The sequence below is a fragment of the Podarcis raffonei genome, chromosome 2 (assembly GCF_027172205.1).
Source record: "Podarcis raffonei isolate rPodRaf1 chromosome 2, rPodRaf1.pri, whole genome shotgun sequence".
In the NCBI taxonomy this organism is placed as follows: Eukaryota; Metazoa; Chordata; class Lepidosauria; order Squamata; family Lacertidae; genus Podarcis; species Podarcis raffonei.
The window spans coordinates 117069383-117079559 of NC_070603.1; the positions used below are offsets into that span (position 1 = coordinate 117069383).

The 10177-nt window shown below is 46.0% G+C and overlaps 1 protein-coding gene across 2 annotated transcripts; it reads right to left on the reverse strand.

Annotated features, from left to right (window-relative positions):
* Positions 1-150: 150 nt before the first annotated feature.
* Positions 151-7786, reverse strand: LOC128409059 (zinc finger protein RFP-like). Of its 2 annotated transcripts, XM_053379258.1 has the most exons (7): positions 6814-7783; positions 5699-5794; positions 4642-4872; positions 3422-3444; positions 2854-2975; positions 1969-1998; positions 151-917 (listed from the first exon to the last, which is right to left on the reverse strand). In XM_053379258.1, exons 1-7 carry the CDS (start codon positions 7243-7245, stop codon positions 400-402), a joined length of 1452 nt encoding a protein of 483 aa, XP_053235233.1. In that variant the 5' UTR covers positions 7246-7783; the 3' UTR covers positions 151-399. The 2 variants fall into 2 exon arrangements, with proteins under 2 accessions (XP_053235233.1, XP_053235235.1); XM_053379260.1 differs by lacking the exon at positions 1969-1998 and having other exon boundaries at positions 6814-7786.
* Between the last annotated feature and the right edge of the window lie 2391 nt (positions 7787-10177).

Genomic DNA, 10177 nt, shown 5'->3' on the forward strand with positions numbered 1-10177 from the left:
AGCCCTAAGGGTCATCTAGTCCCAACCCCTGCAGTGCAGGAAACATTTCCCCCATGTGGGGCTCAAACCCACAACCCTGGGATTAAGAGTCTCGTGCTCTGCCAAATCAGACGTCTCAAAAGAGAACAAGATTGAAGGTGAGGGAGCCCATTTGAGGAAAAGATTGTTTATTGGGACTGTTAAATGTTGACTATCTCTTGAAGAAACTGCAGATGGAATTCTGGAAAAAGCAGGAAAATGCAAAGCAACAACAACAACCCCCCCTCTCTTTTTTGTTATTTCTGCTGATTTTGAGTGGGAAAACTGCCAAAAGTGCTCTTGGCAGGTAAATGTTTTTATATCAGTCATTTTGGTCTGGAGAGAAACTCCTGCTTGGCCTGAGAGGCAGATTTAGTCTCCTCAGGAGATACTGAGGTACGTTTGGTATCCCCACAGAAAAAAGATAGGGAGGAGGGTCTCTCCAGAGAACGAGGCTGCTGAGAACGTGTAGAGTTTGGCTCCTGAGTCAGCGTCAGAAAAAGACACACGTCCCCCTTCATAGTCCAGAGTCACTCGGATCCTCCTGGGCTTCTCCCTCAGGGACAGAGGAGAGTAATCAGGGGAGGTGAAGGCCCAGTACCCGCTTTCCCAATTCTCCAAAGCCCAGATCCCTCCCCCAGGACTGAAGGAGAATAGGCCCTTTCTCCTCACAGACTTTCTAGTGACCCCCAAAGCCCACTCTTTCTCACTTCCCACATTGACTTCCCAGAAATGTCTGCCTGCTGTGAATCCCTCACGTCCCAACACACAAGGCCAGCTGCTGAATCTCTCAGGATTGTCAGGCAGGTCTTGCTCTTTGTCTCCCCATCTTATGCTTTTCTGATTCTCAGACAGGATGAGGCTGGGATGGGCTGTGTCTGGATCCAGAGTGACATTTGCTGTTGAGGAGAAATGACAGAAAGAGAAGATTAGGCAGAGTCAGCTGAGAGACAGAAATGGACATCCTGATAATAATAATAATAATAATAAGAAAACCCCCCAAAAACCATATTCCCTTTCAGGTCAATGGGATTTCTTTCCATCGCATGCATGACTAAGACTCCTCCTTGCAGACTCTCATCAGAATATCTTCCTTGTTGGTTTTTAAATCAGTCTTCTCCACTTTCTTATATGCAATGTGTATTGTGCCTGCCCTCCTCTCAACCCAGGCATTTTCTAAGAGAAAAAACCAACTAGTAAAACCAACTCATCTTATCTGTGCTAGTGAAGGGGAAAGAGAGAATTGGAGGAGGCAGGAGAGGAGAGAAGCTGCTTTCCTCTGACCATCTCTGTGGGAATTGGCCTTTGGGTTGGGATGGGAGATGAGGGCTCCTCCATCATCATCATCATCATCATCATCATCATCATCATCATCAATTACATTTGCATACTGCCTGTCACCCATAGGTCACAGGGTGGTTCACAGCATAAAAATACAACATAAAAACATATACAGGCGTCCCCTCACTTTCGCGGGGGTCACGTTCTGGGCCCTCGTGCCCGCAAGTGAAAATCGCAAACTAGCTTAGCCAGGTGCCTTAGATGTGAGTCTAATGCATGAGAAAAAATTTCATGGGTTACTGTAAACCAAAAAACCAAACAAAAAAACTTGAGACATTTTGCCAAATTTTAAAGATCTGCCAGGGGAGAAATTTTTATCATGAAAACTGACGACCTGTCTGGGAAAAAGAGGACATGTGGCAACCAAGCCTGAAAAAGGTCACATGGAAAAGCAACCCAACTCTCTCTAGGCAGGAATGAAACTCTTCCCTCTTTTTCTGACCCTTCTGGGCAGGTTCTCTCCCCCCCTTCTGCACCTTCAAGTCCACCCTCTCTGCCTTTGTGGTACAAACAGCAGGGGCGAGAGTCAGGCTGTACAGAAGAGACTCTTGACCCCCATGAAACACTAGTCCCCCCTCCTGTGAATTGGGGTCTCCATGTGAAATTTACCTCTCTGAAGATTTCTGAATGACTGAACATCTGAGGAAGCAAAAAGACAGGCTTAATGGGCTACACCGCAACAGCTCCCAAAAAAATCTTTTTACAAAACATCACCATAACATAGCATCTGTTGCTTCCTTATTTCACACAAAAGATTAAATGACAGAACAAATAATTGCAAAGACAACAACTGTAGGCCTAAGGAATTAAAACAACTAGCATGTTTAGCTGTGATTCCTGCACTGCAGGGGGTTGGGGTAGAAACTAGATGGTCCTTGGGATCCTTTCAAACTACTATTCCATGATTCCATGGGAAAATCAGAAATGCTAATCCATACTAGAAAATGGCAGAATACAATCATTCAAAATCTACAAATAAAATGAGGATCTGTACTGGAGGGCTGGAGGAAGGTTAACATCTGCCCCAACTAAACTGGTGGGGAAAAGCTGTTGAAACAGGCATTTCCAAGCGTGCTGACAAACCAAATTGCAGAGGAAGAATCAGCAGAGCTTTACCATGTAATTCCAAAGGTCTTGTGCAATGGGAAGTCTTCCCTCCTGGAATGGGGCTGATCTCATAAGAAGTGTGGAAACTCTTAGGAGATTGGGATGGCTGAAGCACGAGAAATGGCTGGTGAGGTTGAAACTCTGACCAAGAGGCAGCTCAGGCCTTGCTCTGCTGCTGGGAGACCAGCCAGCCTGGGTTGGAGGTGGAGGAGGGACTGGGTGCTTGCAGGTGCCCTTTTTAACACACTTCATGAGGGGAAAATCTAAGCAAATCTGAAGAAGCCCCAAACAACCTCTCCAGATTGTGTGGAAACAAGTGAGGTTCCATGTGAATCAGGACATTGATACAATTCCCAGTGTGAAATCCCTGCAGCCACTTTTCATTACCTTTCCATTGTTTCATTGCATCTTCCACAAAGTGATTTACATCACAGGATTCCAAGATCCTGTTCCTCAGTTCTGGAGGGAAAGCCAGTGGCTCTCCTTCTCTGCTCTCTCTTTTCTCATATCTGGTGAAAAGAAAAACAATATCAGCCCATTCAAATCCACAATTTCTGGTAAAGAAAAAGAAAGGAGTTGAGAGGAGGAAGCCGGCTGGAGGAAGCCTAGAGGGACAGGCAGGCACTGAGTGGGGAGATTCTTCCTCACTACGGACTCCTCAGATGATTGAAATTACCACAAAGTCCATGAATAGAAAGTGCAAGAGAAATAAAAGAGCCCCCATCCCTTTGTGAAGTGATGTGGGGAGGGAGGAGGCAGTGCTCTGGCCTTGATCCTTGGTGGGAGAACTGGGGTGCTACAAGTCCAAAATAGGGTCCCCTGCTTTTACCTGTGAGATGCTGCAGGCAGTGAGGCCTACAGTCTCCCCCCTGCAGCCCCTGGAGGGCCATGTCTGAGGTTCTTGCATCCCGGCCTCATGGAGTGATACTAATGGAAATGAGCCAGATTCACTTACCTCTCCAAGGTGCTTCTCATATCCTAGAGGGGAAAAGAGAAGGCAATTCACTGCACATCACAGGTCACACTAGGAAGACCCCCTCAGACCCTGGCCCTGGGATGTCAGTCTGCCTGGCACATGGCAAGCTTTTGGGTAAGGATGGCAGAATCAGCCAGTTTTTGTTTCTCTCAGTTTTTATTGTTCCAATCTGAAATTATGAATTTTGCCGATATCAAGTTCTCCACATTTCTACATCAGTTTGCAATTAATTTTTTGAATCCTTTTGAAAATCAACCAGCATTTTAGGGAAATTTCACGTTTGTGGGTTCAAGAGAAGATTATACCCCATCTCTTGTCTTAGATTATAATTTATTAATTTAATCCAGTTTGCATTGTGCAATTCAGACATAAGTAAGCCTAAAGGATAATCCAACTAGGACATTGTCCCAAATTGTCTTCCGTAGAAGTCTCCAAATTTCAAATTCTGTTTTCCATCTGGAAATTTAAAAAAGCACCTGCAGCATAAAATGCCTCCAGAGGGGTAATAAAAGAACTCAGTGTTTCTTTGGGCTCCTCCACACTTCTGCTTTTCCTGTGCCCAGAAAACACGAGTCCAAGTGGTTTTGTCTTTGCCCTGCCTCTTTCCCTCAGGAAAAACCTGCTCCTTAGTGTAACATCAAAGCAAACGTCAATCCAGAGAAAACCTGGCTGAGGTTTGCTCTAATTTAGCAGTAAACAGTGGGTTTTCCTGGAGGAAAGGGGTGAGACAAGCAGCAGTCTGGATGAGGCCCTCTGTCTTGCTCTTTGCTCACTGTGACTGAGTACCATTTTGGGCCAATCTGTATCCATGGGGAAGGGGATCAACCCAGAAGTCATGGAGGGAACGGGAAGAGAAGCTTGGTCAAGAGACTGGCTCATGTCGGAAGGAGCCCTGAACGCATCCTAGACGAAGCCCAGCACAGGGCATGAAGGCAGGATTGCCAAACTGGAAAGCATTCAGAGACAGATCATCAGCAAAGAGCAGAAGATCAGCTCCCGTTCCATCAAGAACACAGACGAATCTCTAGTCTGCATTCAGGTGAGTTAAGCATCCCAGGTCTCTTGGGTCTTCCTGTACAAACCTGACTAGAGGCTCCATCATCTCAGCCCCTGCACTCCTTGTATACATGAAAGGGGCACATGAAGGATTGGAGGCAGCCTTCTCCTGGAGCCTTGGGCTGTTCCTGCCACCATCTTACCTGCAGGAGTTCACTCGCTGGCTGCTGACTCTTCTCCTCCATCTCCTGGATGATCTTCTCAAGAGAGGAGAGTTTCCTGGAGAGTCTGGCCAGCTGTTCATCCTTTCTCCCTGCAATCTCCTTCTCCACCTCTTCCACGTGAGTCAGCAGACATTTTTCCTGTTCTTCCAGAAACTGGCGCAGTTGTCTGAACTTCTCCACAATCTTCAGCCTCTCCGTTTCTGTTAATTTCTGCAAGAAAAGAGGAGGTCTGGGTGTGGAAGATGGTCAGTTTTCAAACACCAGGAAGAGAATTATGAGAATTCCACAGGGAGGACACTTCTGATTTTTTGGAGACATGAAACCTCCAGTGGCTAAAGATGTAAACCTATATTTTGAGGGGAGGCCCTTTCCATTGCTATTTCTATTGACTTCTGTTTGGCAGAGGGCTACAGCCTAAAGGGGCGGGACGCGGGTGGCGCTGTGGGTAAAAGCCTCAGCGCCTAGGGCTTGCTGATCGAAAGGTCGGCGGTTCGAATCCCCGCAGCGGGGTGCGCTCCCATCGTTCGGTCCCAGCGCCTGCCAACCTAGCAGTTCGAAAGCACCCCCGGGTGCAAGTAGATAAATAGGGACCGCTTACAAGCGGGAAGGTAAACGGCGTTTCCGTGTGCGGCTCTGGCTCGCAAGAGCAGCGATGTCACGCTGGCCACGTGACCCGGAAGTGTCTCCGGACAGTGCTGGCCCCTGGCCTCTTGAGTGAGATGGGCGCACAACCCTAGAGTCTGGCAAGACTGGCCCGTACGGGCAGGGGTACCTTTACCTTTACCTTTACAGCCTAAAGGAAGGAGCATTTTTTCTAGCCACGGATGTAGGGTAAAGTACGTATTAAAATATTTATACAAGGAGGTAGCTACCCTAACATCTGATTCATTTTCAGAATAATAAATGAATAAGCAGACAAAATGGAAAAATGCGAAATGCAGAGAAGCTGAAATGGGCAAATTTCCTCATCCCTCCTCAGTCCTGACTTGATTTTTCAAATGCTTGTTCCCTGTCTAGTAACAATAAAGACACTTACAAGGAGGTCTTTGCTTTCCTTGTCCAGGGCTGCTTGATAAGCCAAAATTTCCCCTCTCTCTTTCCTCAGAATTTCCAGGCTGCTACAGATCTCTCCCTAAAGAGTAAATGAAAAACTCAGGTTTGATTGAGACAGACAGAGAGTTGATCGATATTATACTGGCTTCTTGCACCCAGTGGCCTTGCGAAGTAGTATACTGAAGGAAATAAAAGTCCATAGGTTTTCAACCTTTCTGGACCAACTACCTTCTTTTCTGCGGCACCCCTGTGGGGCTCAGGGACCCAGTTAGGTCACCCCTTGCTTGCAGAGCTGACATTATTTGCGTTGCATGGCACAGAAGCATTTTTGAACCACTGTAGTAGAACAAGTGATTTTTAAAAAGGAATTAAAAGGCATTATATATATATATAATAATAGCACAGGTCCAATTCGAGGTGCCATGAAAAAGTCATATTTTCCCCTTGTCTTTGCAGATGCTACTCTGAACCATTGAGTCCTTTGCCATTTGGGATGGGAGGAGATCCTCAGCCCCCCCTGCTGAAACCTCATTGCACAGGCCCCACACCACCCCCAGAATAAGCGTGCTCCCCACCAGTAGGTGCTTCCACCCCCACTCCTAATCTGCTTCCAACATATACTTGGGTGGGGGGGATCCTGCACTATCTGGTCAATTCCTGGCCCTCAGCCCCCCCTCCCCCCCAGCTGATCCCTTGCTGCTCTCTGCTTTGCAAGGCATTGAGGAAGCATCCTGCTAGCCAAAGGAGACATGTACTTAGTTGTGTATGTGCAATTTACATTTGTAGTGTTCTTAATAAGTACAAAGCAACCTTGCTGGGGGATGTGGACGAGGTTAACACTTTCTCTCCCCACCTTAGTACCAGTTCAAATCTTTGAAGTTGCTGTGATTATTTCAAGGAAAGATCCCTTTGTCACCCCAGCAGAGAGAAAGACTTCAACTCCCTCCTCCCAGCCATCCCAGGAGCCCTGAGGCTTCCCCTTGGCTACTTTTAACATAACAAACAAACACCAATTCATGCCATGCCTAATTTGGATCTGAGAATTAAAAAGAAGAATCCAAAGCTATTTCTCCCCCTCAAGATCCAGGGATCTCCTACCTTGTATTCCTCCAAAGCCTCCTTCAGAGGAATCACCTTGTGATTTTCATGTATCCTGGATCTGTCACACACCAGGCAGATGGGGGCTTCATGGACTTTGCAGAAGAGCTTTAGGGGCTCCTGGTGCTCCTTGCAGACACCTCCTTTTCTTTCTTCTTCTTTCCTTCCTAGAATGCTGAGATTCTTGATTAATTGTAAGAAGTTTGCCAGTTGTCGGTTGGCGATGAGATTATTTTGCTGGACTGTTTCTCTGCACTGAGGGCAGGAAGCCTCTGCCTCCGATTCCCCCCAGCGCTGGATCAAGCAAGACCGGCAGAAGTTGTGGCCACACTCTGGGATGATCACTGGATCCTTAAAATATTCCAGGCAGATGGAGCAAGTGGCTACATCACAAAGATTCTGGACCAGATTCTGCTGCCCAGCAGCAGCCATGGCTCCCTCACGCCAAAGACCCGAGTTAAGTTTCACTTTCTCTGTTTTCAGCCCCCGGGAGCTTCCTTTCCTGGAAATGACTCAGTGATCACGTGAACTTTTTTTTCCTTTTTCTTTAAATGTCCCCAGGTCTTTGCAGCTGTGAAATGTTTTCTCAAGGAGCAGCGAATGCTTCTGGATTGCTTCCCATGCTTTTGATTACACACAAACACACACATACCTAGTAAGTTGTAGTATTCACACTATAATATTTTCATTGGTAGGCTTCCTTGTCATTTTTGAATTGGATAAATTTTGCTGCTGCCCTAAATGGATGGGAGTTCTGATTTAGCAAGTGGGACTTGATTCCGTGATGAAAACTCCTAAAAGTCTGGTTGCTAATTTTAACTTAATTCGTTCTTAGCAAGCTGGCAAAAATCTTCAGATTGAAACAGACGCTTTCACCATTGCCAACCTGGTGCCCTCTCTTTGCTGAAGACTACAACTCCCATCATCCCTGGCCAGGATATCTCCAGGTATGGTTGGGAAGGCCCCCTGACTGAAGACCCTGCAGAGCTGCTGCCAGTCAGTGGAGGCAGTACTGACCTCAATGGAGCAATGGGCTGGCATGGTGGCCCCCCAGTTATGGAGCTCCTTCTCTAGATATGAATGCCTGTTATGACTTGTATGTTATGTATCTGTTATGTATCTGAAGAAGTGTGCATGCACACGAAAGCTCATACCAAGAACTAACTTAGTTGGTCTTTAAGGTGCTACTGGAAGGAAAAAAATTTTTTTGTTTTGACTATGGCAGACCAACACGGCTACCTATCTGTAACTGGTGTTATGACTTGGCTATTATTATTAATCCATATTACTACATAGTGTGAAGTCTCCCTATATTCCTAATAAAGTGTGGTCCCTTGCAATGGCTGAAAAACCTGGAGGGCTTTAACAGAGGATTAGATAAAATTCACGGAGACTTTGGATGGTTATAAAGTGGTACCTTGATTTTCGAATAGCTTAGTTCCCAAACAACTCAGAACTCGAACACTGCAAACCTGGAAGTAGGTGTTCCGGTTTTCGAACTTTGCCTCAGAAGCCAAATGTGCTCCTGAGTTTCCATTTCACCCTTGTGCAGCTAATTTAAGTTCCCCCCATCGTAATTAAGGCTTTTTTCCTCCCGTTTTGACCCTTGCGCAGCTAATTTAAGTCGTCCCCCGCCCCCCATCGTAATCAAAGTCTTCCATTTCTGATTGCAGTGTTCTGAGGTGATATTTGGTGCTTTTGCTATTTTTTCGCATTTTTGTTTGTGTTGCTTCATTTTTGTGACTGTGGCTTGTTTTTCGTTTTATGATTGATTGATTGATTGATTGATTGTGTGACTGCGGAAATGGATAAAAGCCCCCCATCCAAACAATGACTATCATTAGTGCAGGTAAGGAAAACAATAATTTTAATTTTTATCATCTACAATACTGTGAGGTTTCGAAAAGTAATGCAAAAGTGTCTTTTTAATTTTCTTTATAATGCTATATTTTCTTCTTAATTAATGCTTGCGAAATGTTTCTGAAATAGCTGTGTATTAAGAATATTGTAGTACCTGCCTTATATCATGTAAAGGAATGTAAACTGCTTTTAATCCAGTTAAGTGCTGCCTGTGAATTTACTGCTCTGCCTGCCTGCTAAGAGATTAATGGCCCTGGCTAAGGTCTTGCATAGCGGACGCGGGTGGCGCTGTGGGTTAAACTACACAGCCTAGGACTTGCCGATCAGAAGGTCAGCAGTTCAAATCCCCATGACAGGGTGAGCTCCCGTTGCTCTGTCCCTGCTCCTGCCAACCTAGCAGTTCGAAAGCACGTCAAAGTGCAAGTAGATAAATAGGTACCGCTCCGGCAGGAAGGTAATTGGCGTTTCTGTGCGCTCCTCTGGTTCGCCAGAAGCTGCTTGGTCATGCTGGCCCCATGACCCGGAAGCTGTATGCCAGCTCCCTCAGCCAATAAAGCGAGATGAGCACCGCAACCCCAAAGTCAGCCACGACTGGACTTAATAGTCAGGGGTCCCTTTACCTAACCATATTCCCCAGCAGGTAAATGCGTAACTTTTCAGCCTGCCCTTGTTGACTTTGGGCGGCAGAGACGGGGGAGACAACCAGATGCCTAGAAACTTGGGCTTGGGGAGAGTTGGGTTCAAGTCCCTTTTTAGCTTTAGGAATTCAGAATCCCCTGGACCCGTTGCTGTTCCTGATACCAGTCAGCCCCACAGAGCTGTTTTGGGGATAAAAAGCAGTGTGAGGGGGGAATAAATGATTTAACCAGCGCTAGGTCCCCATGTTGCTAGCACCTGCTCACAACACCTTGCCATAATTTCAGCTGCGTTTCCAACAGTCATAGCAGTTTGTTTCTCTGCTCCACCTATCACTATGGTTTGAAAACTTGCTGGTTGCAGCAATGCTTGATTTAGTGTGAATGTGCTTCTCAAACCACTTTCTTTGAACATAAGCATGTGTTTGCGGTGCAATAAGAATGCAGTTTCACAAATCAATGAAAAAGAAGCTAAAAGTGACATAAAAGGAAAGGGGAATGGGGAGGGAGGAGGAAAGGAACAAGCTCAGGTACTAGTTCTTAAAGTTATAATGACCAGTTGGGGTAGAAACAGTGATGGAGTGACTGTTACTAGGTGACAGTAGCGGTAGCAATGGAATAACCCTTATTGGTTTCTCTCTTTCTCTCTCTGCTCTGCAACCTCATGCAATATTGGCATTTGCTCAGTTCTATGTAAGCCTACTCCCAGCATGGCCTACTTTAAAAAGGGTTCAGTCTAAGCCCTGATGTTTCATCCATTGTGTCATTTAAAGTCACACTGTGTTGTGTGCCTTCAAACAGCATTCTTGAACATGCTTAGTGCTCCCATTGTTTTTCTGCATTCTGACTGCCAATGCAAGAGAAATGTG

Coding starts and splice junctions, on each gene's coding strand:
- LOC128409059 (XM_053379258.1), bottom strand. CDS start 7,245: ATGGCTGCTGCTGGGCAGCAGAATCTGGTCCAGAATCTTTGTGATGTA. Junction 4,873..5,698: donor AGGAAAGCAAAGACCTCCTT/GTAAGTGTCTTT, acceptor CTTTTCTTGCAG/AAATTAACAGAAACGGAGAG. Junction 3,445..4,641: donor CAGCGAGTGAACTCCTGCAG/GTAAGATGGTGG, acceptor TTTCCCCTCTAG/GATATGAGAAGCACCTTGGA.